This window comes from Anser anser (assembly GCF_964211835.1).
Source record: "Anser anser genome assembly, chromosome: 12".
NCBI lineage: Eukaryota > Metazoa > Chordata > Aves > Anseriformes > Anatidae > Anser > Anser anser.
The window spans coordinates 15567935-15591547 of NC_139733.1; the positions used below are offsets into that span (position 1 = coordinate 15567935).

Consider the following 23613-nt stretch of genomic DNA (forward strand, 5'->3'; position numbering starts at 1 on the left):
AAGAGACAGACAGACTGACAGACAAGCTTTTGTGCATACAACCCTGAATCTATTATCTTCTGAAGCAACATTTCCTAATGCGAGTCAAACAGTATTGCTTTGTTTGTAGACTGCAAACAAAACAACTCCAGCCCTGAAATAATTAACTGGCCTCTCTATCACCACTAAATTCAAGTGGTTTGCATACACAGAGCTGCGCAGTCATTCTTTGGGCTGTCTGAGCTGAACATTTTTTTCCCAGAAGGTAGCTTGAGAATACAATGAAGCTGACCTACTGGTTTGCTGCTGCCAGGGGTGCACTCTCACTTCTTACCGTCTGTGCAAGGTAGTTCAACTTAGCTAAAAAAAATACTAAGGATAGGAATCGTTTTTCCTACTCTCATTTGTGCATGCAAACATTACAGCATTAGTAAGTCCTACGTAAGGGATCAAGGCTGCTCATGGAACAGCTTTATCTGGGATTTGACAGGGAAAAAAACAGTCATTTTGTACTGATGCTGAACAGCTTCAGCCTGGGATCTCAAAAACAAATTATCAAACACTGAAAATATAGAAAGTAAGTCTCAATCTCTTCTGCATCCCTGATGAAGAAATATACTATTTCCCCCACATTTTCACACCAGATCCATCATATATCTATTCTCACTCTGAAAGTTTTTTCTACACCAGCAAAGCTACTGAATCCCTGTTTCTTGTGCTCTCTTCTTCCAGCATGCCTAGAAAATTTGAGAAATTCAAGTAAAAAGTTCAGTTCTCATTGTACCAAGCAACATTTTCTATCTTTATGTGATTCCATTGCTATCCCCAATGCCTTATTTAGGTTACAAAGTCTTCACAGAAAACAGCTATTTTTAGCTCTTTACTTGAAAGGCAACTGACACACCATGGCACTGCTTCACAACTGCTCCTTAGCATTGCGCTAATGCAAACTAATAACAAAAGTAATGTATATGAAGCTCCAGCAACCAGCACTAAAGAATACTTTCCCACAGGGCTGGATATGTATAATGTGTAGTTGTAACAGTGCAGCGTATATTATTGCAATATGTAAATGCAATTATTTACATTCTGCAATAACTGAATTTTATTTTCTAAAGCCTCATTTTATGGCAAATATTAACACTTGTTTGGGCTTAAATACATAAAGTTCATAATTATGTAACATAAATATTGATGTGATATATGTTCAATGTACGAGCTAACTAAATCAAAATAAACAGCAGCTCAGTAACTTTAGGAAGGATTAAAACTTTATATTCATGCTAAGCACCGTCTTTTTCAACCAAACTTGTGAGAGAACCTGTCTTTCCAGAACCAATGTCCTATCTTCAATGGAAAAATCTATCAGGACTGTAACTAAATTAATTACTTTCAATATATATTAACACAACATGCGGATTAAAATGATTTGTTTAACTGCAAATATTTTGTCACAATAAAGACTATGTCAGTCTCAAGTAATGCAACAATTCTGATAATATTTGAGAGCTCACAGACAGATACAGCAAACCAGATGCTATTCTTGTATTGGATGACCTAGATTGCATCCCCTCCATGCAACAGATCCAGAACAATTACACTGCAGCTTAGGGTGTTATCTAATCTTTGAAGGAGCATCTGGTCCAACTAATGTTTTCTCTACTCATTAAGAAAGGAACAAGTCACGGTCACTCACAAAACAGCACAATGCAATGCCTCAGCAACAAAGAATGACCACTAACTTTATATAGTGGTGAAATTGACAGAAAAAAAAAATCCTACACTTTTGGGTTTTATATATACTCTATTCCCTATAATCAGAATACTTTGTGGTGGAAGACAGCGGACCTCTATGGAATAGAGTAATACCAAATAGTCCAGCAGCACTTAATATATAACAGCTGAAAAGTGAGGTTTTTTTGTTTTTTTTTTTTTTAAGTGGAACACCCTTTTTATAATCAATCTTAGATGATTTTTTTTTATAAAGCATTTATTCTAATTTATTATATGCACATATGTGTGTGCTTATTGAAGGTGCTGCGCTGTCTACCATGAATTACTATAAAATTGCTTAGTCCTGATAGCCCTCAGCTCATCATTCCGGGATGGAAAACATGTTTTTGTTTTTTTTCTTTTAATAACCAATTCACTAAACTGTTGAAAAATGCTTTGTATAGTATAGTATTGCCATAGATCTGATGTTTGTCTCTGTCATTATTGCATTCAATCAATTTACAAATGTGGCTGTGTTCCTGTTGTGCTAGTTCTCCTTATGGCATCCTGAACAGAAATCCAAAGATCAATACCTTGTCTGCTGAAAAAAAAAAAAAAAAAAAAAAAGTAGGACATAACAAATGAATAATTTTATTTACAAAAAAAAAAGTTCTAGTTCCCAAATGGATTCTACTAATGTTCAAATTCATTTTTCATGTTTAACACCAGATGAAAGCAAATATCCTGCACAATACAGTGAGAAAGTGATAAAAAACACAGTTCATATTTATTGAAGATGTGAGCAAAACCATGTAAAGCATGGCGTATGGCTAGGAAAACATCAATAAAATGGTAGGTCATTCACAAAGTATTTGTAGTCATATTAAAGAGCACAAAGTCCACGTCAAAGAGCAGATGGATTTTCTTAAAAACACACTACAGTTCTGCTGTGAACTATGGAAGCAGCAAGACTGTGAATGAAATGAACTGAGAAGACAAGCAGAAACATAGCTCTTAGAGCTGATTCACTTCTTGTCTTGTGCATTCTGAGCGAAGGAAGGGCTGCATCCAGTGACTATCAACACCCCTGGCACTATTGCAGCTAGTGAATAGCTACCTTCTCTAATACACCTAGTTCATGACAGCAACAGACTACTTTCACAATCTCCCTTCACAGAGCAGCAAGTTAACAGCACTTATAGGAAACAGGGACTCTACTTTCCATGGAAAATGGTATTGGTACCTGTGTAAGCTTGCTGGGAAATGTACAGTGTGTGGCTCACCTCCTCCCTGTTCCCAAACTACTAACTGCTAAGATTTTCACTGCATACAGTATTCCCATCTAGACTCTTGTCTCCATAAGAATACACAGGGATTACTGAAACAATATTGCAGCATTTCTGTACAAAATGGTGGGTGGGGGGGGGGAACACCCCCCAAAACAATGTGTCATTAATCAAGACCTCTTAAGCTCCCTTGGGGGGGGGGGGGGGGGGCGTCAATCACTAATTCTGCACACTGACCGTGCATAGCTCTGCGTCTCAGTTTGGTTGTGCCAAAAGAAGTGAATGAGTTTGCTACTAGCGTCAACCAAATGAGCACATTTTTGCTTGGACAGCAGAGATTCCAGTTTAACGTCACATACCACCTGCTCCATACTAAGGTACCAGCTACTTCTTATTCCACAACCTGCAATAACCACTACATCTTCCCTCAAGGGGCTCCAGTTGCAAACAAGTTCATCACCCATTAGACAGAAGTCTAATGCTGAGTCAGATAAGGCGTTCTCTCCGGGAACAGGACCGCTCTTCCCTTACCAGGAATACTATGTTCTTGCTATTCCTACTCTTGGTTACTACAAGCACAGTTTGACTTTCAAGTGTCAAGCTGAATTCACAGGACCGACAGATAGAAATAAACAAAACAAAACTTTTAATGTGTTAACTGAGAAAACATGCTTTAGGATTGCTCAAATCACAAAACAGTGATTTCCACGAGACCATTTTTACTGAAATTTCTCAGAGCACAGCTGTATTTTAAAACTATTACAACAAATTCACAACTCCAATCCTATGTTCTGTTTCAAGACGAAATTTCAACCTTACAAGTTAATTAAAGCCACCACCTGGAGTGAGCTGGCTTTCAAACTGATTTCCTTCGTCTCTCTAATTCACATGCATTAATATTTTATTTTCTACAGGAAAAAAAAAAAAAAAGAATGTCATAAGTGTGCCAAAGACAAGGCAGATAAAATTATTGCAATAAAACAAAGAAAATACACTTGTTACTGCCAGGTCTCGAGACAAATGCTGCATTATACAGACGTTTTAAAAGCTTACAACTGCAAATTGCTCTATTTTACATACTGTGTTCCAGCCTTTGCATTAAGATCTTTTCTAATTTTTTTCTTAGTGTAATGAGAGAGGGAAAGTGTTGGAGTTTTATTACTTGAACATTTATTCAACAGAGAAACAAAGACTATATTATATATTACAACACATGAGCTATTAAAACAATGTGACACTATAAAATATGCTGCAATACTCATTACAGGGATAACAAAGCTAAACCTGAGCAAATAAATGTATCTGCCAAACAGTCAGCAATAACTATGCAACTAGAGTTTATAATCTTTAATTATTTAAGAAGGAAAGAAGCTTGTAATAATTAAGTTTTATATGCTCCTTAAACTGTCACTTCTAGATGCTAACAAAACTTTAAAACAACTCTCTTTCATCTGAAATACCTCTTCATTGTTTAATAACAGATGCGGTTGTTCACTTAACTAACCAACAGAATTGTTAACTATTGTTTTAAAAACTTCCACATACAGAAAACATTTTGTTTACTCTCTGACGTGGACAATGCATAAACCTACATACTGGTCAAGAATTTACAGGCTCTTCAACTCACAATGACTAACGTGATAGTGTCTTTAGATATCTTTGAACATATTTTGACATATTTTGCCTAAAAATATGATGACACTGTAAACCACGTTGATTTACATCAGATAACTTAGAAACTTTTACTGGAGAAGGATAATTAGTTTAATTCATTGAAACGTATTGGTGAGATAGTAATGTGTTTAGTTTCTATAAAGTCTGTGCATATTTGTCATACATTTATAACCAAATGATCTGACTTCTGGAATGAATAGAAACATTCAAAACAGGTACACCAAGTTCTACATTGAACAATTATAATATACAGAAGTAATGAGAGGAGAGGGACATTCAAAATTTCAGAGGAATAAAATACATTTATAGATATAAAATGATACTAAAAGCTACTAAATTTAAAATTATATATTAAGTTATGAGAAACAACGGAAAAGTACAGAAAAACAAGAAAGCTTTCAGTGAACTCCAGACTTTTTTTTTTTTTTTCCCAAACATGCATTCCGCCATTTCTTAACAGTTCCTACTAAAATTTTACCATAAACCTCTGTGGAAATGATCAGTCTTGAGTATTTCTGAAAAGTTCGACCTCCAGCCACTGAAATCAGCACAAAGTTACACAGCACCAGAGTTCTGACTATGAAATAATACACAACATTATAAAATAAACTAACTAAATAAATGCATTTAGCATCTTGCACAATCAAGTTCCTGTAAAGTTTCTAAAAACTAAGTTTTGCTTACAACGTGGATTCATTTTTCCTCAGGAAGCGTGTTTGCTATACAGATGGTTTATTTAATCCATTCCTACCTAAATTAATCAAAGCAATCTGTTCCCCCCCCAAAAAATAATAGTCTTCATAGAGAATTCTGCTGCCATTTGACAAATCGTGTACATTTAGCTACAAGAAGTTGAAAATCCTCCATAAAGAAGTTACCACATCTAAAAATAAGCGACGTTATTAAAAGGGAAGCAGGATGTGTTATTTAGCATAATATGAAATTTAAACAGTATCATCTCAGATACACTTTAAAATGCTTTTAGTAGCACCTGGTTGTTTATACATCTTCTGTGGTGAAAAGGTCAATAGAAATTCACCTGTAAGGTCACAGTTGCTAAGCAACCCTTTTTGGCAGTTCTGCAACACCAATCAAGTGTATTATGTTCCACCGCCTGGTTTCAGAATAAATCCGCGCAGATCCTACCTGGCCTTCAGAGCACGCGCCAACCTTCCTCAGCTTCTCCACAGAGCACGAGCACCCATGGCCAAGGCACTGCTCAAAAGGATACGGCCTGGGACCACTGGCTTGCGGTTCACAAGAGCAAAGGAGAGCTCAGTCTTCAGGAAGACCACGGAGGGCTTGATGATGTGCTGCCCAAATCTCAGCATGATGAATGTTAATCTCTGGGCTCTGAAAGAGACAACAGTTAAGATAATTATGAGACTGACTTTGTTTTTCTTAGCAACAGGAATAAGACAGCCAGGTTGTCTGGGTTGCTTCTGAAAGAAAGTGCCTCCTGGGCTCACCAAGGTATCACCAACCTTTCCAAAAATATCACTTGTGGAGGGGTGACTTCCTTCCAAAGCATGATTTTTACATTGATTTCTAAAACCAATCATCTTGGTTGGGCTACAAAATTTGGGACAGAGTTAATTTCTTCCTCCCATTTTCATGCCTTGTGTATTATATACATTTTGAGTCATATGTGCTTAGAAATGCACAAATAATATTTCACATGCCCTTTGTGAATCAATGCACACAGAGGCTTCCAAAATAAAGAAACTACATTTTCTAAATCAACCTGTCCACTAAATACCTTAACTGAAGAAATACCAGTGAACTAAGAAAAACAAATTAGTTGGTCATTTTCTGTCCATGCTTTCCAATTTGAGCAACTGACAGGAAGATCAATAACTGTATGCAATGTTTTCTCTTAAACAGAGAACCAAAGATTCCGACTTTCATTCACTAAAATTTTCTCGTCTTTTGGAGAGAATGAAAATCTTGCTTAAATAACTAAGGCACAATCCTAACAGTATCTATTTTAGGTCTTTAAGCCCTAAATTATTTAACGTATTTAATTCAATCAGAAATATCCAAGATGCTGCAGAGTAAAATACGAAGTTATGAAAAATTTCATGTGACACAATACTTCAGACACATCAAAAGCATTACAATAGTATTACCTTGCTTGAACCAAGTGACTCATCAGAAAATTCAGTTTTATAAGTTACTTTGATGGAGGAAAAGACACTATTAGAGTCAAATGGGGTCTTTTGCTCCAGTTTTTTTCTTGCAAGCCTACAGTGTTTACTAAGACTCAATCGCCTGGATACATACATTTCAAGTCCTTGGCACAGATTCCATTTTCACGTGGTTCTTGATCTAAACGTTTTCTTGTAATTTAGTGTCCCACTCCTTCTATCTGCTTAAGCAAAAGGTACAGGTATATACACCAAACCCATCAAAGTGCACGCACTTTGAAAGTGTATTTGGGAAGTGAAACATACTTGTTCTTGGAAGGAAGACCCAGCTTTTTCAGCTGATTCCACAGAAGTACTCAACTAAATTATATACTTGTTATTTATACATATTAGAAATATTATATATACATTAATATCCTGTGGTGGTTTTACTCAGGTGGGCAGCCGAGTTCCACCATGGCTGCTCTCTCACTCCCCATTCCTCTTTGAGGAGGGGAAGAAAATATGACACAAAGAGCTCAAGGTTTGAGATAAGGACAGGGAGATCACTCAACAATTATCATGATGGGCAAAGCAGACTCAGAGTAGGGAGCCAGTAAGATTTATTGCCTATTACTAACAATCTAGAGAAGTGAGAAACAAAGGAAAGAAACCAAAAGCGCTTCATCTCTGCCACTCCTTCTTGGTCACTCTCGTCCCCTGTGCCGTGGGGTCCCTCCCACGGGATGCCATCCTCCCTGAACTGATCCTGCTTGGGCTTCCAACAGGCAGCAGCTCTTCAAGAACTGCTCCAGATATGGGTCTGTACCACGGGGTCCATCCATCAGGAGCAAACTGCTCCAACCTGGGTCCCCCACAGGCAGCAGCTCCTGCCAGGTCACCTGCTCCTGCGTGGGCTCCTCTCCACAGGCTACACGTCTGGCCTGGGGCCTGCTCCAGCAGTGGCCCTCCACAGGCCGCAGCCTCTGTCAGTGCAGGTCCACCTGCTCCACTGTGGTCTCCTCCATGGGCTGCAGCGTGGAACCCTGCTCCACCATGGTACTCCACGGGCTGCAGGGGGACAGCCTGCTTCACCATGGTCCTCACCACAGGCTGCCAGAGACTTCTGCTCCGGCACCTGGAGCATCACTCCCCCTCCTTCTTCACTGACCTTGGCACCTGCAAGGCTGTTTCTCACTCTCCCAGCTGCTGTGAAGCAGTGTTTTTTTTTGTTGTTGTTGTTTTGTTTGTTTTTGTTTTGTTTTGTTTTCTTTCCCTTTCTTAAATATGCTCTCACAGAGGTGCAAACAACATCGCTTATTGGCTCGGCTCTGGTCAGCAGTGGGGCCCTTATCTAACATGGGGCAGCTTCTAGATTCTTCTCACAGAAGCCACCTCTATGGCCCCCTGCTACCAAAACCTTGCCACGTAAACCCACTACATATCCATACAATAAAAATGTATTTCTCTCTCCCTCTCTAACTCTGAGGATTAGGAATTGTATTTGTATTTAATAGTGGGCAACTAATTAGACCTTAAGGCCTCTATTTAACACCTCCACTCAAAAGACGTTAAATTCATGGGAAATCTTAAGTGTTCAATATCTAAAAATGGAAACAGCTAGTACCACAAGGGATTAGGTAGAATGTACCACTATGATGGAATGCAGCCCAAATTCCGAAACTGAAATTTGGGTTTACCTGAAGTCAAATGATGTACTGCCAGCAGCTGGTACTGCTCCAGCAGCCAACCTGTGCCAGGCAGGGAGGAGGCAGAGTTTCCTTCTTCCTACACTGGGCCTACAAAGACCGGTCACCACAGGAAACCAAGGCCATAATTATGCAGCTCTCCACATTGTCACAGGCAGTTTGTGCAGCCTGAAGTGATCATCTGGAGGTTATGTCTGCAATACACAGCAAAACTGTAAAGGAAAAAAGTCTCTTCAGGGCCTATCAGATACTGACCATAATTTCAATGCTGGAATGTTTTTTTTTTATTAAAATTAACCAGAAGCTGTATTAGGAGAAATAAACATCCAAAGGTAATATTATATATATATATATATATATATATAATATATATATATATATAAAATATATACTTCTTTATTTATATACTTCTTTATTTTTGGAGAGATATTCAAAAAAGATTTTATCAGCTGAGCTGACAGCCTGCATAAATACACTCAACACATTTGCCAAAATAAACATACGCAGCACTATTTGGCATAGAGTTTGGGTCACCACTGCTCTTTTTCTAATCTTAATGAATATTTTCAATTCTTTCAAAGCAATAAAAATGCATTTTCTGAAAATTCTAGATGGATCCACACACAGTAACCGCAGCCAGCAGAATTTAGATCAACCATAACACATGGTCTTGATATACCTACTGCATGCATCCAGGAAGGGTGAGTGCAATAAAAACACTGGCCTCACACCTCCCTAAGCAAGAGTCTGAAAAGTCGGGTTACAGCACAACTGGTCTGACCCAGAACCTAGAGCTGAAATAATCATTAGAACATTTTGAAATTTCACGCATAAAATGAATGTATTAAATGCTTTTATATTTGCTTACTCTATAATAATATACCTGATTAGTGTATTTCTTTCTCTTGATTCAGACTAAACAAATACCGCATGTGTTTCAAATGTGGAATGGTTTTATTGGTTGCACTATGTAATACTGCAGACCCCCCAGTGCTCTCCTCTCCAATTATTAAAGGGGATTATGAGATTTTTTTCTTAAACAATTACTCATTATCTATTAGATATTATTTAAGCTGTTTTCTTCCCTAGTGATCCTTTGTATTTTTTCCGTAAAGCCTGATCATCTATGCTTAGTACCAATACAAATGCTAAAAAAACATTAGGGAAATGAGTAATGGTTGTAACTGAAAAACCCGTGGCTGTGTAGCAGCACGCTGCAGCAAGGCTGGAATATTCCAGAGTGCAGTGAGGCAGGAAACTGCTACCAGCAGAGCAGGTTCTCAGTCATCTGAATTCTACCTGCTTATTGCTTGAATGACCTGTAAACAAGCAGAAATTGATACAGTACAGGTGTATGCATGCAGATCATGAGATGCAAACAGTGTGTGCACAAGGCTTCCCAGCTGATTGGAATCACCTCACTAAGTCTGTTCCCCTGGGGATTTCCATTTTTCACATAATGAGAAGGTCATTGCCAGCTAAAACCATAATCTAAATATAATTTGTGAAAGATTTTTCTTCTTTAATGACAGTAGTCTTTCTAATCCCAGTAATAAGGAGGACAATTAGGTAGTAATGTTAGAAAATGAAAGAAATCCATTTCTAATAAAAGAAAATTTTGGCTCAGTTTAACATAGTTTCTATTCTGACTATTCAGATGGAAAGTGTATTTACTCTTCTTCATATTGCGCTTATATATTACATTGCCTTTTTCATCTCCCTCATTTTCCTAATTAAATTTCCTTCAAGCTGTGTTCCTGTAGTTGTAAGTGGGAATATAGTGTTAAAGGCTAATATAGCAAGTGGACTAATTTTACAGCCACGACAGATCTCAAATCTGTATATCCTCTACTAGAGGGGAAGAAACAAACAAACGAACAAAAACAAAACAAAACAAACCCTTACATTGGCACTCTACACTACACCCTGAAAAAAAAGAGTGCTAAAATTAAGAAAAATGTTGAGATGCACTGACATATTTTCAAATATTACTAGTTTGGTAAAATTTCAAGAACGGTCATATTATATTTGCCCAGCCTCTACAAATGCTACTCATACATTTAATGTAATTTTTAGAAGATATCTAAACGTAGGTGTCAATTCTTCCAATGTATTTGGTTTGGGGGGCTGGGGGTTTAGTTTTGTGCTTTATTTTTTTTAGATCATAGAACGGTTTGAGTTAGAAGGGACCTTTAAAGATCACCTAGTTCAAACACCCTGCTGTGATACCTTCCACTGGATCAGTTTTCTTGAGGTCCAATCCAACCTAGCCTCGAAATAGCAGAGGGTGTAGAAATGTTGGTGTCAAATACACAAAATAGATGTATACTTGTCACGTGGCATCGCCATAGTCAAAAACCAACAGCCTGGAATACCTTTGGAAATGACTTTCTTTGTAGTGCCCATAACGAGTGATGGCACTAATTCTTTAGGCTATCTTCCTTCCTCTACAGACCTCCCACCTGGATGCTTACTTGAGGCAGTGCTGGTACTCCATAATGCCCTTTTATTTTATCGTACAGTTAACTGTCCTTAGCTAGGAGGTGTTGAGGTCACCACCTGCTGAGAACCAAGCTCAAGGCTTGTGCTGAACACTTGCATTAGCAGTGTTCTAGAGAAGCTACAAATTTGCTTGTAAGGACAGAACATAAGATAATGCAAAATGGCTGCTCACTTAAAATGTGTATATTGAAAAAAGCCAATTATAATACCATTATCTCTCTGTTCTAATGTATATGAATATTTCAGAAACAAGGTGAGGAGTATTTTTTAATTTAAAGTTTTCCATTTTACTATATTAATGTGACGTGTTCATGAATTTTGACAATCCTTATTCTGTTACTCAATTTCAATGTTAAAACACAGCAAAATGGCAAAACTAGTTGTTGATTAAAAAAAAAGTTTTACATAAGTCATTTTGGTTTTGTGTGTTGTTTTTTTTTTTCTTAATCTACAAGATAAGACAACTTATGGAACACAATGTGGTTAAATGATGCATATCATCTACAGTTAATGATGCTTGTGGCTAACTTCAGATTTTCCTATGGCATTTCCTAAGCTGCCCTTTATCCCCCACAATTATATCCTTAATGTATATTTGGAATTTTTCCCTCTAAAAGGTGTGATTGTGTGGAGAGAGATATTTCTACTTAGACGTCTGAATTCTTCATCACATTCAACGAATGTCATACAATGAAGAACTGCCCTGCATGCTATCTCCTCTCTTGTCGTGCTTTACCGTTTTTTAAATTATTCCCTCCCATTGCTGCTACTTTGTGAAGATGAAATCCACACAGTTCAGACTATTACTTATTTAACCCAAGCACATAGCAATGAATTTTCTTGTTCCTAGTAGTGAGAATTTGCCACTTTGATCAAAGAGTACTTAAAAACAGTAATTTAAAAAAAATGTTATTTTAAAATTTGTCATTTTTTCTACTATCCCTTTGTCCCTACAGTGGGTATGTCTCAGCATCCTCCACTCCTACCCTTGTACAAGATTTAACTATATATTTTGAATTCTTCCAACTCCAGAAAAAGGCCTCTAATTAAAATAAAACAACGAAAAAAGACTATGTCTCTGCCAGACAAAATATAGTATCCCATTGCTATTTCTGTTCTGAAAAAAAGCCAAGAATTATTATAAAACTAGGAAAGGTGCTCAAGCATCTGACAGCCAAAGCTTAGTTTCTCTCAATGGGGTTAGTATTTAATGCTCTACATAGCATTGAAGGGAGAAGCTTGTGTAGATTGTTTTCCATTTTCACCACCCACAGAAGCTACTGAACAGAAAGCCCATTAAATGTGATGCATGCAACCAGTCCTGGCGGTGTTGACAGGGAGTGATTTCTTACATCATACACAGATTATGGTGGACTTGAATCCACTACAAGTGGCTTCACCTGCTTAATCTAGCAGCAAAGAAAACATCAAAATTATTACTATTTAAACATCGTATTGTTTTCTTAGCATAGTCAAACAAGCTAAATTATCTGATCCCTTTCACCCGCGCTGCAGCAGTACTGTTTCCCAGCCCCCCCGGGGCTGTGTTTTTCCATTCTGCTCTCACACTGTTGTCCTCACAGTCTTACACCTGCAAGCTCCAGTACTGCTGCTACAGCAGATTTGCCTGGGGAGGGACCATGACAAGAATGGCCCCTTTCTCCTCTTCTTCTCCAACTGCTTATCTGTAGCTCTTGGTTTACACCAGGAGACCCAAGAACATGTCTACACAAGGTTTGCTGACCAAGCACCACCCTGCCCTGAGCACAGCACAATCCAGGTAACAGTAATAGCGTCATGAACAGGAACCTGATGGAGGTGTGATGAATGGATCCTGATGAAAACTACCTATTTTCTAATTATACTGATCTGACTGGGATACGGTTAACTTTCTTCATAGTAGCTTGCATGGCACTGTGTTTTAAATTTGTGACTGAAACAATACTGGTGACAGATGTTTTAGCTATAGCTGAACAAGGCTTTCTCTTTTTCTCCCATTCTGCCTACTCCTAGTGAGTAGCCTGGGGGTGGGCAAGAAACTGGGAGTGGACAAGAAACTGGGAGTGGACACATTCAGGACAGATAACCTTAACTGGCCAAGGAGACATTCCATACCACGTAACATCATGCTCAGCAGAAAAAGAAGATGGAACAATTTTTCAAATTTGTTCCTCTTCAGGCATTAAACTGCTTGTCTATGGCCCACACCTCCCTCTCAGTTATCTGGTCTGTCATTCCTATGACATTTACAGTCTTCATTAAGTAAATAAATAAATAAATAAGAAATTCAAACTTCCAGACACACACATCTTTGTTGACTGAGAAGGATACAGACACCTAAAAGGAAGCAAACAGCTCTGTAGCAACATTGTACAGCAATCACAACATTGACAGGGTAATCAACAAACACAGAATCAAGCTAGACAGCAAGAGCAATATACCACCTATAATATGCATAGAGGGCATAAATATTTTTAAATTATGTAGAATTATTTGTCAAATTCATTTCTACAACAAGCATTTTGGAATACAAAATAGGACTTGTTTGTTCCTTATAATTCAGGTAACGAGTGCAAAGTTATACACAATAAATGAAAAGATTTGTGGAGCCAAAAGAACTGTATAATCCATTAAACAAAGAAAAATGAGATCTGAGAAGAGTCATGAAAAAGCTAAGCACGCTTTACATACTTCAACTGTCTATTTGTATATTGTGTTCATTAGAAGATGACTCATACAGCATCTAACCATCCTGAGAAAATAATTCTGGCAGTGGAAGCTCAATGTCTGTCTGTGTGATCACATAACAGCTTGATTTTTTTCTTACATTAGGACTTGTTTCTAAATATCACATTAAAACACCCTTGCTATTTTGACTCCCTAGAAATACATGAAACTTTGCTTTTTCCAAACAAACATTTATTATGACTAACATGAAATAAAATTCCTGTCTTGCATTATACCAGAGTGGGTTTACGTCCATTTTATGCCAAAACACACAGCCATGAACTCAACACACAGCGATGTTCCAAGCGATAATCTTTTAAACAGAATCCCATTGCAAGACTGTTGATCTAGATCTTCACAAACTTCTTCACCAGACATTTCTACTTTTATCAGGGAAAAATATTAATACCAATCATGCCGTTTTCTAAAGCAGAAAGTTGAAAGGCAGAAAAGGAAAAATTCAAGGAAAGTCTACACACTATGCAACAACTGGCAGAAATTATACTGTGAAAATCCCTTCTTCCAGGGTGGCTACCTAGGGCTACTTTACATGCTAGAGGAACAATAGAAGATTGTGACATTTCTTGAGACATGTAAGTGTAAGGAACTCTCTACCCTAGGGAAGGTAGAGATGGGGGAAGAAGGTTGCTATTGAGACTAGCACACTGCACACTGAAAAATACAAGTTTAAGCTCATCTCTTTTGAGGCTGCAAACTAAGAGCTAACGTGATGGAACAGCTAGGAATATTCTTTTGCTATACCCTTTAGTGGAAAAAGGTGGCTTTAAAAATGCAGAGAGAAGAAAAGCTGTCATGTTTTAGCATTCTTATTTATTACTTATATAGCACTACATAAAGTCACTTTATAGGCTTTAGAAACACATACCAAGACTAAGTCTTCCCCTGAAGTGTCTTACTGTTTCCTTTGAGTGAATGTGATTTAGACATCTATAGTATTGGATAGAAGAGATGCGGTAAATAGAGTTGCAGAAGACAAGCTGCTTGGAGCTAAGTGAAAAGAGTCCATGGGGAGGAGAGAGAAATGGCTCTTACCAAAATTCTACGATGGTATTAAACGAAGAACAATCAGAAAGAGGGAATCAGATAAAATTTGTGCCATGGCAAAAGGCACACAACTCAGGGCCAGTACAAGAAATAGCATGAATACAAAAATCATGACAAAAGTAAGTGTGCAATGAGCAATAGATGTTGCATTGTAAGTTTCCAGTCACACTCAAGACTTTTTTTTTTTTTTAAACCTAAAACATCCTGCTACATGATCTCATGTGGCTCCAGGGATGGGCAAATTTAAGATAGGTCAACATGTTCACTGAGAGCATTAAAAAAATGTTACAGAGGTTTTCCCAGCAGCGTGATTTTTTTTAAAGCTTTCCAATATGTGGTATTAGAGCTTTAACTATACTGTATTTCTGAACATTCATCAGAAGCAGCAAGAGACAGGAATGATGCACTGTCACAATGCACATTATGGCACTAAGAAACCAGTAGTGTCACTTCCAAAAAAAAAAAAAAAAAGAAATGTTGGATTCAGTACATACCTTAAAGATTGATCTACTGTATTATATTCTTTTGTCCTGATTGTATTTTGTACTTTAAACTTTTTGATACTTACCACCAGAGAAACTGAAAGATTCCAAAAGTTTCACTCTCTTCAGGTGAAACTACTTTAACTAAAGGACTGCAGAGTCAAAGTAAATCCAGCCTTACTAAAAAGAAAATTATCAACAGAAAGAATGAAACAGCTGGGACTTCTGGAAATCCAAAAAAAAAAAAAGAAAACGTCCACACACATAATGGCTCCAGACCACACTTTTTCCCCATGTAAAGAAAAAATAATACATGAATAATAAAATAATAAAAAAATGATTCAAATTAAATCACATTTAATTTCATTCTGAATGCAACATGTTAATATTAGAGCATGTTTTTGCCTCTGTAATACTATGGATTTGCTATATTTGGAGCAATTCTTTCAATATTCAAGTTTCTCCACAAGCATTTGATCTTACTGAGTTAATAAATGTTTACACAAATATTTAAAGGAAAAGGCAGGCACTGTACTTTACCTAACAATTCCTACAGCATATAGGTTAAAAGAGTCATTTAATGAAAATGTATTTACATTTTCAGTTTTACATTTATATATAGCTAATACTAGGTAGTGGGCTCTTTGCATTTATGTAAGGTTCATTTATGTTTAATGCTATATGTTGGAACCATTAAGACATCCCATTAGCCTTCATTTTACCACCTTATACATGTATGTGCACTCCAAAATAAAGCCATTTAAACCAGGTTTTTTTCATGGGTCCTGGAATTAAGGAAGTCTTGTTTCAAATGATGTATATTCCCATGTTTCCCATACCTCTTTTTGTTCCCCCCACAAGAATAAGTTCTCCCCCATGATCCTTATAGCATCCCAGTCAGGTGAGTGACAGCAGTGCTGTAGTTAATTCAGACTTCTGCAGGTGACGAGCAGCCAGCCCAGAAGCACACACTGGCTGCTGCCAAACTGTATATATAACAGCTGGGAAGAAAAATACACTCCCATCTTGGTGAGCAGGATCAAGGCTGCTGCACGAAAAAAAAAAAAAAAAAGACCATTATAACTATACAGTCTAATTATATAACTACCACCATGGTGGGCATACATACCTAATTATATACTACACAATTAAAGATGAACTACTGTCCAATTCTGACATTTATTTCTTTAAGAGGTTTATACAATAGTCACAGGCAAAATGTAAATGGGCATGACTTCCGTACAACTTCTGCTTCAATTAAACCAGTCGGACTGCAAACTGCATGAAAACAACAATAGAAAGAGAATAAATAGCTGTAAACAGAAATGGCTTGCATATCTTTCAGAAAATACAGACTGCACTTTCTGGTGAATAAGTAAAGAAAGGCGGTCATGAGTAAAGAAACCAGTCTGAGAAAAAGGCTGTACACTGCTCTAGGTTTTACTTTCCCTCTCTGCACATTCCCTCTGATTTTCAACAACTCATGTTCCCTATATACATAGTAACTATAGGTAATATACACGTAAGTAACCAACTGTAGGTTATAGTATGGTGTCCTGATACAGCAACTGTGAAACTAAGGCTCTTAAATTGGAATAACAGAGAATGGAGAAATAGGATAGGATAGATGCACAACACCTTCATGCAACAGTAAGCTTTATCTAGAGTAAAATGATGAACACTACACTACCTGCTGAAATAGCAATCACTGCTGCGTGCATCTCCCAAGACACTTTCTATTTCAATACTTCCACCTGAAATTACTTTATTATGAGCCTTTTTCCACAGTAGATGTGAGATCTTAGTAAGTTAACCACTAAAAGGTATCATTCAGTTTTCTAGCTTCAGCAGGTGACTCTGAGATGTCAGGAAGTATAACCAGGATGTAGCAACTCCAGTATTTACTATTTGTTTAATTTTCACAAGAAAGAGAAGTCAAAGACAGTCTTGTCCATAATTTTTAAGTCAAATTTCAAAAGTATGCACGTAGGAAGGTATTTCCTCCTAACATTGTGCAGCATAAATACTGCAGGTAAGTCAAGATCAGAGAGGAATGTATTGCAGTAAATAGCCTAGACCTGCATTTTCAAAATGCTGGCCTGCGCTTTTGGTAAGGTTGAAGAATTCTTAAAATGTTCTTTTAAACATAGGAAAAGTTTTAAGTATGCATGATTTCTACAAGTGTATGATGGCAATGGTCTTATGACATAAGTATGTCATAGCATTTACTAATTATAATTGTAACTGTATATGCACACCATTCTCCAGCTTGCTTTTTACTTTATTTTTGCCAAATGTCCTGAAAAGCATGCAATTTAATCTGTCTGTGACTACCGCAAGGTTCCTGAATTTGTTTCCTTTTAGGCAGTTTCAATGATTATCCCTGGACCTAGTCTCACCGTATAGAATTGCATGAGTCACATAATCAAGCTATAAACCAAGCAAATAATTCTGTATGTTTCTGCTGCATTTCTGGCTTCCTTTCCAACTCCACATCACTTCAGGCATCAACAAAAATGTTTTAGTGTTACTCTTTTTAACTTTTCAAGATTAAAAAAAAAAAAACATTTATGGTCACATGGTGAATTGCAGTAACTGAGACAGTATTATGTTCTCATTTGTCAGTAAACTTGATAACATTTTAAACAAGAATTGGGTGCCAGATGACTGCTCTGCAACTAATTCTGGAACAAATTTCTGTATAATTTACTGAAAGTGCTTTGGAGTTCCTTGCCAGCAAGGCTTTCTAATAAGATATTCATGAGTAATTAGAAATCTATAGACATGATTAAATCTTAATCTACAATCTGCAGGATGAATGTTTAGGCTGAAGCTCAGCAAACTGGCAGAGAACTAAGCTGGAGGTCCCTCTGTAGGTTCAAGAATTTGGCTGGCATTTGTCAAAGCTGAAACTCTGATTTTTTTGTGAATTCCTCAGACTGCGCTGGTTTCCACTGGACAGATAACTTGTAAATCAGATCGCTAGCTCATTTCCACAACCATCCACTACAGCCTTGACTACTTGAGTACCAGGATCAAATATTTTACAGAAAGTGGGAATAAATCAGTTATTTCAAATTAAAAATTTGGACTACCATTGCAGCTGTTAAATAATGGATTTAATTTGCCTTCTCTTTATTATTTAGAAGAATATTTCCATGATCCATATGTACTACACAAGCTACCCAGTTGGTAATTCTACTTAGTCAAGCAAAGTCCTCACTAACTTTCATTTTTCCCCAGAAGCAAGGAGTTGTTCTGTAATAATGTCACAGCAATACCATAAAGCTCTGGGAATAACTGGTTCAGAGCAGCCCGGAAATGGTTACAGCTGTTAGCACAAGGGACCCTGACTGAAGCTACTGAAAATTTCATTTTCTCTTGTTATAAGAAATTTATTTGCTTATGCAAGTGCATTTCATAGCCAGGACAAAGCCTCCCAACTTTCTACACCTAGAGTAGCCTTCCAGTTCCACAAAATCTATGCACTTGGCACAACAGCGGGAATGTAGTCTAATAACAAGCTACATGTAGGTTAACACTAAAAAAGCATTTAGAGAAACTGCTTCTGTAAATAGCTAGGCAATTGCAACACACATGGCCACTGCTCTGATAAGCAGAGCCACACTGAAAAGGAAACATTTCACTTCTCTAATAATTGTCAGCTAAAGATTTCAGAGAGCTTTGGGAAAATATATAAATATACCCATCTTTAATGGAGAGAACTCCCAGTCACTGTATTTATCACAGAATCACATCGGTTGGAAAAGCCCCTTCAGACCATCAAATCCAACCATTAATCTAGCACTGCCAAGTCTACCATTAAACCGTGTCCCTAAGTACCACATCCACACATATTTTAAATAACTCCAGGGATGGTGACTCAACTACTTCCCTGGATAGCCTGTTCCAATGCTTCACAATCCCTTCAATGAATAATTTTTTCCTGATATCCAACCTAAACCTCCCCTTGCACAACTTTAGGTCATTTCCTCGTCCTATCGCTTGTTGCATGGGAGAAGAGACTGACCCCCATGCTGCTACAGCCTCTTTTGGGGTAGTTGTAGAGAGCAATAAGGTAGCCCCTGCCCACCTTATATATTTACTATATAAAATGTGGACACAACACATATAAACAGACAACTAAAGTTTTCCTAAACAAAGGAAAATTATTTTGCTAGATTCACACATGAATCTTTTGGGATGTAGAATGTCTTCACAGAGGAAATAAATCTGAATATACTAAGAAAGTAAATGAAAGTAAATTTGGGAAGATGCTGCTAATACATATAATAGAAAAAATAGCCAGCAAATTTTAAGCAACATGGTTTCTCAATTAATATTCATTCCCCAAATTAACTGGATCACAAATTTCAGTATTCCCAATTAATCTTCGTTGCAAAAGTCGAGCAATCAAAAATTGACAAATATGAGAATTCAGATGGATTGTGTACCCCCAATTTATGTACAAACATTAAGAAACAGTCTAATAATAAAATCATACAGTAGAGCTTTCAACAGGAACCACTGTCTCTTCGGCTCTGCAAGTGACTCACTGAAACTCTACCTCTTTTAGAGAAAGCTCAGAGGTCCTCTGTGATGCTACACAAGGTAGGCAACATGAACTTCTTGTTAGCGATGAGTAATGCCATGTAAATTTCCAGTTTATACACTGGGGATGCGGGGGTACATTTCTAGACATGAGGAAAGCACACCTGAAGCTGAAGTAATAAGTGCAGTTTTCTGAACACAATAAGCACTACACGATCTGAAGTGCACTATAAACCCAAACTTAAGTCTTAAAATGTGCATCCAAATTTGGTGATTTTTTTCTGACCTTAATCTCTGTCAGTTCCCCATCTGTAAAACAGAGATAATACCACTTCCCTCACTGGGGCTTTGTGGAGATAAATTTAATTTAAAACCTGTGAAGCACTTGGATACTGTAGTGATGAGCAGCATAGAAAATCCTATGAGGAAATTAATAATTCTGACTTCTGAGCCGGGTCTGAGTGACGTGCTGTAAATAATGCTTGAGGCCACACATCAAACAGTAATGATAAAACAACATCTTAAATAGCCGCTCATTAATTGAGTACTGTCCATGTCGTGTACTGAGTAAGGAATAAGTCTCCTGGAAAAGTACTATAAGTTTTGCAGTTAAGGACTTTATCATAATGCATATGCATAACAGAAGCTGAATTTAGGTTGCAATGCCAACTTTAATGCTAACACCCTCTTCTCTCAACTACTTGCTTTTGCATTCTTAATCATATTCTTTCTGTGCAGTTTGTATGTGTAACATTTATATACAAAGAAAGAATTATGATCTCATTGTGAATCTCTCTGATTTACATGCAGAAGTGGTAATGAACAAAGCTTGGTTAAAAACATTTCCATTAGAAAAATAAAATACTGCGCTTGCCTAGGCTTGGTAAATTCAGCAAGGCTTCTACTGAGCTTTCTGTTGAATTGCTTGAAATTGCCCAAGTACTACTTCTGTTAACACTTATTATGTATTAGCATAAGAGACTGAGGAGAGGAAAACATGTTGGGGGACTGTCCTTTCAATTTTTGTCAAAGGCATTCCATTTTTAATCTCAACAATAACAGTAACTGACATGTTCCCTTTGCTAGTTCCCATGAACATAGACAGAAATTAAGCCAGAAGCATACATGGGAGTCGAGGAGAAACAGTATTGCTCCAGTATGCTCTCCAGTGCCTTCTTTCTCCCTCCAGAAAGCCCCTTGCACCTTGCAGGAGAAGGGTGATAAAGCCTTTTAAGATGTATATGCAAGTTGGATGGTTGGACCAGATGATCTTGAAGGTATTTTCCAGCCTTAATGATTCTATGATTCTAAGTCCCTTTCCAGTGGCAACCCTCTTTCAGTGCCTCCCTCTCCAGACTGCACATGCATGCTCTCATGGCATCAAAAAGAATTGCAACAGCGCCCTGACATCACTTGTGTGGAACTTAAAGAAAGAGTTCCACACAAACAGTCGTGTCATCTGACTCATAACAGTAGACTCTAGAAAGCTGGAGAGTTTCCAATCTTAATTTCTTTTAAATGACATGCAAGTTGCACATCAAAAGCAAGAAGAGTTACACCCAGCAATAGAAGACCAGAACCAGATTCTACATCAACTCAAGGAATACTCGAGCTCTAAGACACAATAATGTGCTTCAAATTGTGATGAAATTTGTGGAAATTTAATAATTTGAAAGTCATCACATATTTAATGATCATTTGACAAGAAAAATAAAATGTGCAAAAAATAGATTTCTCAGAGACTATTTGTCCAAATATTTAAGAAAATAATTAAGAAAATAGCATTCTCATTTACTAATCTCATGTGTAAAACTATCAGTGGTCTTGAATATCTGCTGGACCAAGGAAGCTATTATATTCCAGCTAGAATATGTCTTCAAAGAATACTTGGAAGACATTCTTTGTTCAAATCAACTATGTTTTACTACACTTTGTCAACAGATCTTACATATATAAAACAATGTTTATAGTAATATCAAACCATAAGATGTTGTACCTAGAATATTCCATCTTCTCAAAGGCCAGCAGAAAGCTAAGTTTTTTTAAAATATTTAATTATGAGTAAAATCAAATTTACATAGTGATATGCCACATTTTCAGCTAGTGATGAAGACAAACATCTCTGCATATTATCAGTACTTGAAAGAGTAGTCATTTCTATTTCACTTTGCTTACAGAATGTCTCAAGAGATTTTCACACTATTGTGCGTCATTTCAGATGCTTCTGTTAGTTTTTTTTTTTTTTATTTAACTGGTTCATTGTTGATATAAGTTGGGACATTACAGTTTCAGCAGTAAAATATTTGGTACTTGACCAAAGTTTGAGATATGCTCTAAAATAATTGTATTTGCCTTTAGCAAACATTTTATTTGAGTTTTGAACAAAACTGCTGATGGTAGCTGATGAAAATTACTCCAGCTTGAAATGCACTGACAGATGTGCTATCTAGCAAGGGATTTCCCTGGAAATTTTCTAATTTTCTTTCACTAATTTAGAAAAGGTTCATTTAAAATCTGTTAGAATATACTGAAGTACAGGGTCACACAATATCGAGTCATGGGAAGAGAGATAAAATGTAGCTAAGAAAACTAAGCTCCAGCAGCTTGAAATTCATCCAGAAACCAGGAGTCTTTTTAATGATTTTACATTTTCTAGCAAACAAACTGTAAAACCTACAATTTAATCACAGAATTAATAAAATGCACATGCATTCCTCACTTTATGAGCTTCTGGGAAGCAAAAGAAAGGAAAAAAATCCACAGAAAGCTTTCTCATTTTCCCCCTCTGTTGAAGATGTACTTAATTGCTAAGAAACAAATTAAAGCAAACGGCAACAAAAACACAAGCACACAAACACTGCATAAAAAAAGCACTATAAAGATATTAACATCTCCAATCTGTTATATTAAATCAAACAACATATTTCAAGGTTATAACTTGCAGGAACTTTAAAAGTTCCCATGCCGATGTAGTTGCTTGTCAGGAATTCTGGTTTCTGTAAAGTCAAAATGGTATCAGATAAAGATATATATATATATATATTTTTTTTTTTTTGAATTATGAAAACCAATTTGATGTCATGGGAAAGAAAAAAGAAAAGACAAGAAAAAAGACAAGAAAGAAAAGCCACCAAAAATCCCTTTCACCTTCAATGTTCAGTCAGCTACTAATTTTTACTTTCCCAACATCAATATAACCAACTAGCCTGTGCATTTCTTTCTGCCTCCCCAGCATTAGAAGATCAGCAAGTCAAAAGTGCAGAGGGAAGTAATAATTATTTTTATGAGACCAACTGCTATAAAAATTTTAAATGCAGGCTGGAGAGGATCCTTGCAAGTGCCCTGTCCAGCCTCAGGACAAAAGTGACACTTGAACATGCCAGCCATGACTTTGGACAGCTGAATCTCCAGGGATGACAATTCCACAACCAGTCCTGGCAATCTGTTCTTCAGCAGGAAAAAAGGTAGATTATGAGCGAGAAAAAAAAATCATTAGGTTTCTACCAATAACATCACGAGCCTTATGGAGCCACAGGCTCTTACATGAGGTAAGTGTTACTCCCTCAACTTGTTAGATGGCATCTTGCCACAGAATGGCTTCCTAAGAATCATCAGAAACATGGAAGGCTGCATTTTTACCATCCTCCTCCCATCTCTTTGCATTGCTTCAATGCATGATCAGCACAAGCAAAAGCACATTCCAACTCAGAATATTCCAACAAGTGTGCTGAAGAAAGTTCCTTTCATAAAGCTGTACTAAACTTCTCCCAGCTTCCCTGTTATAATAATATTAGAAACC

The 23613-nt window shown here is 37.0% G+C and overlaps 1 protein-coding gene across 13 annotated transcripts in view; it reads right to left on the reverse strand.

The window, feature by feature from the left end:
- FHIT (fragile histidine triad diadenosine triphosphatase) overlaps window positions 1–23613 on the reverse strand; it is a 561200-nt gene that overhangs the window by 392689 nt on the left and 144898 nt on the right. For all 13 annotated transcript variants that reach the window (XR_014571693.1, XM_083796289.1, XM_083796285.1 and 10 more), the window contains one exon: window positions 5884–6005. Coding sequence is in view for 12 of the 13 variants with exons in the window: in XM_083796289.1 (XP_083652415.1) it covers window positions 5884–6005 (122 nt within the window). In the remaining variant the exon portion in view is untranslated. The remainder of the gene's footprint in view (window positions 1–5883; window positions 6006–23613) is intronic.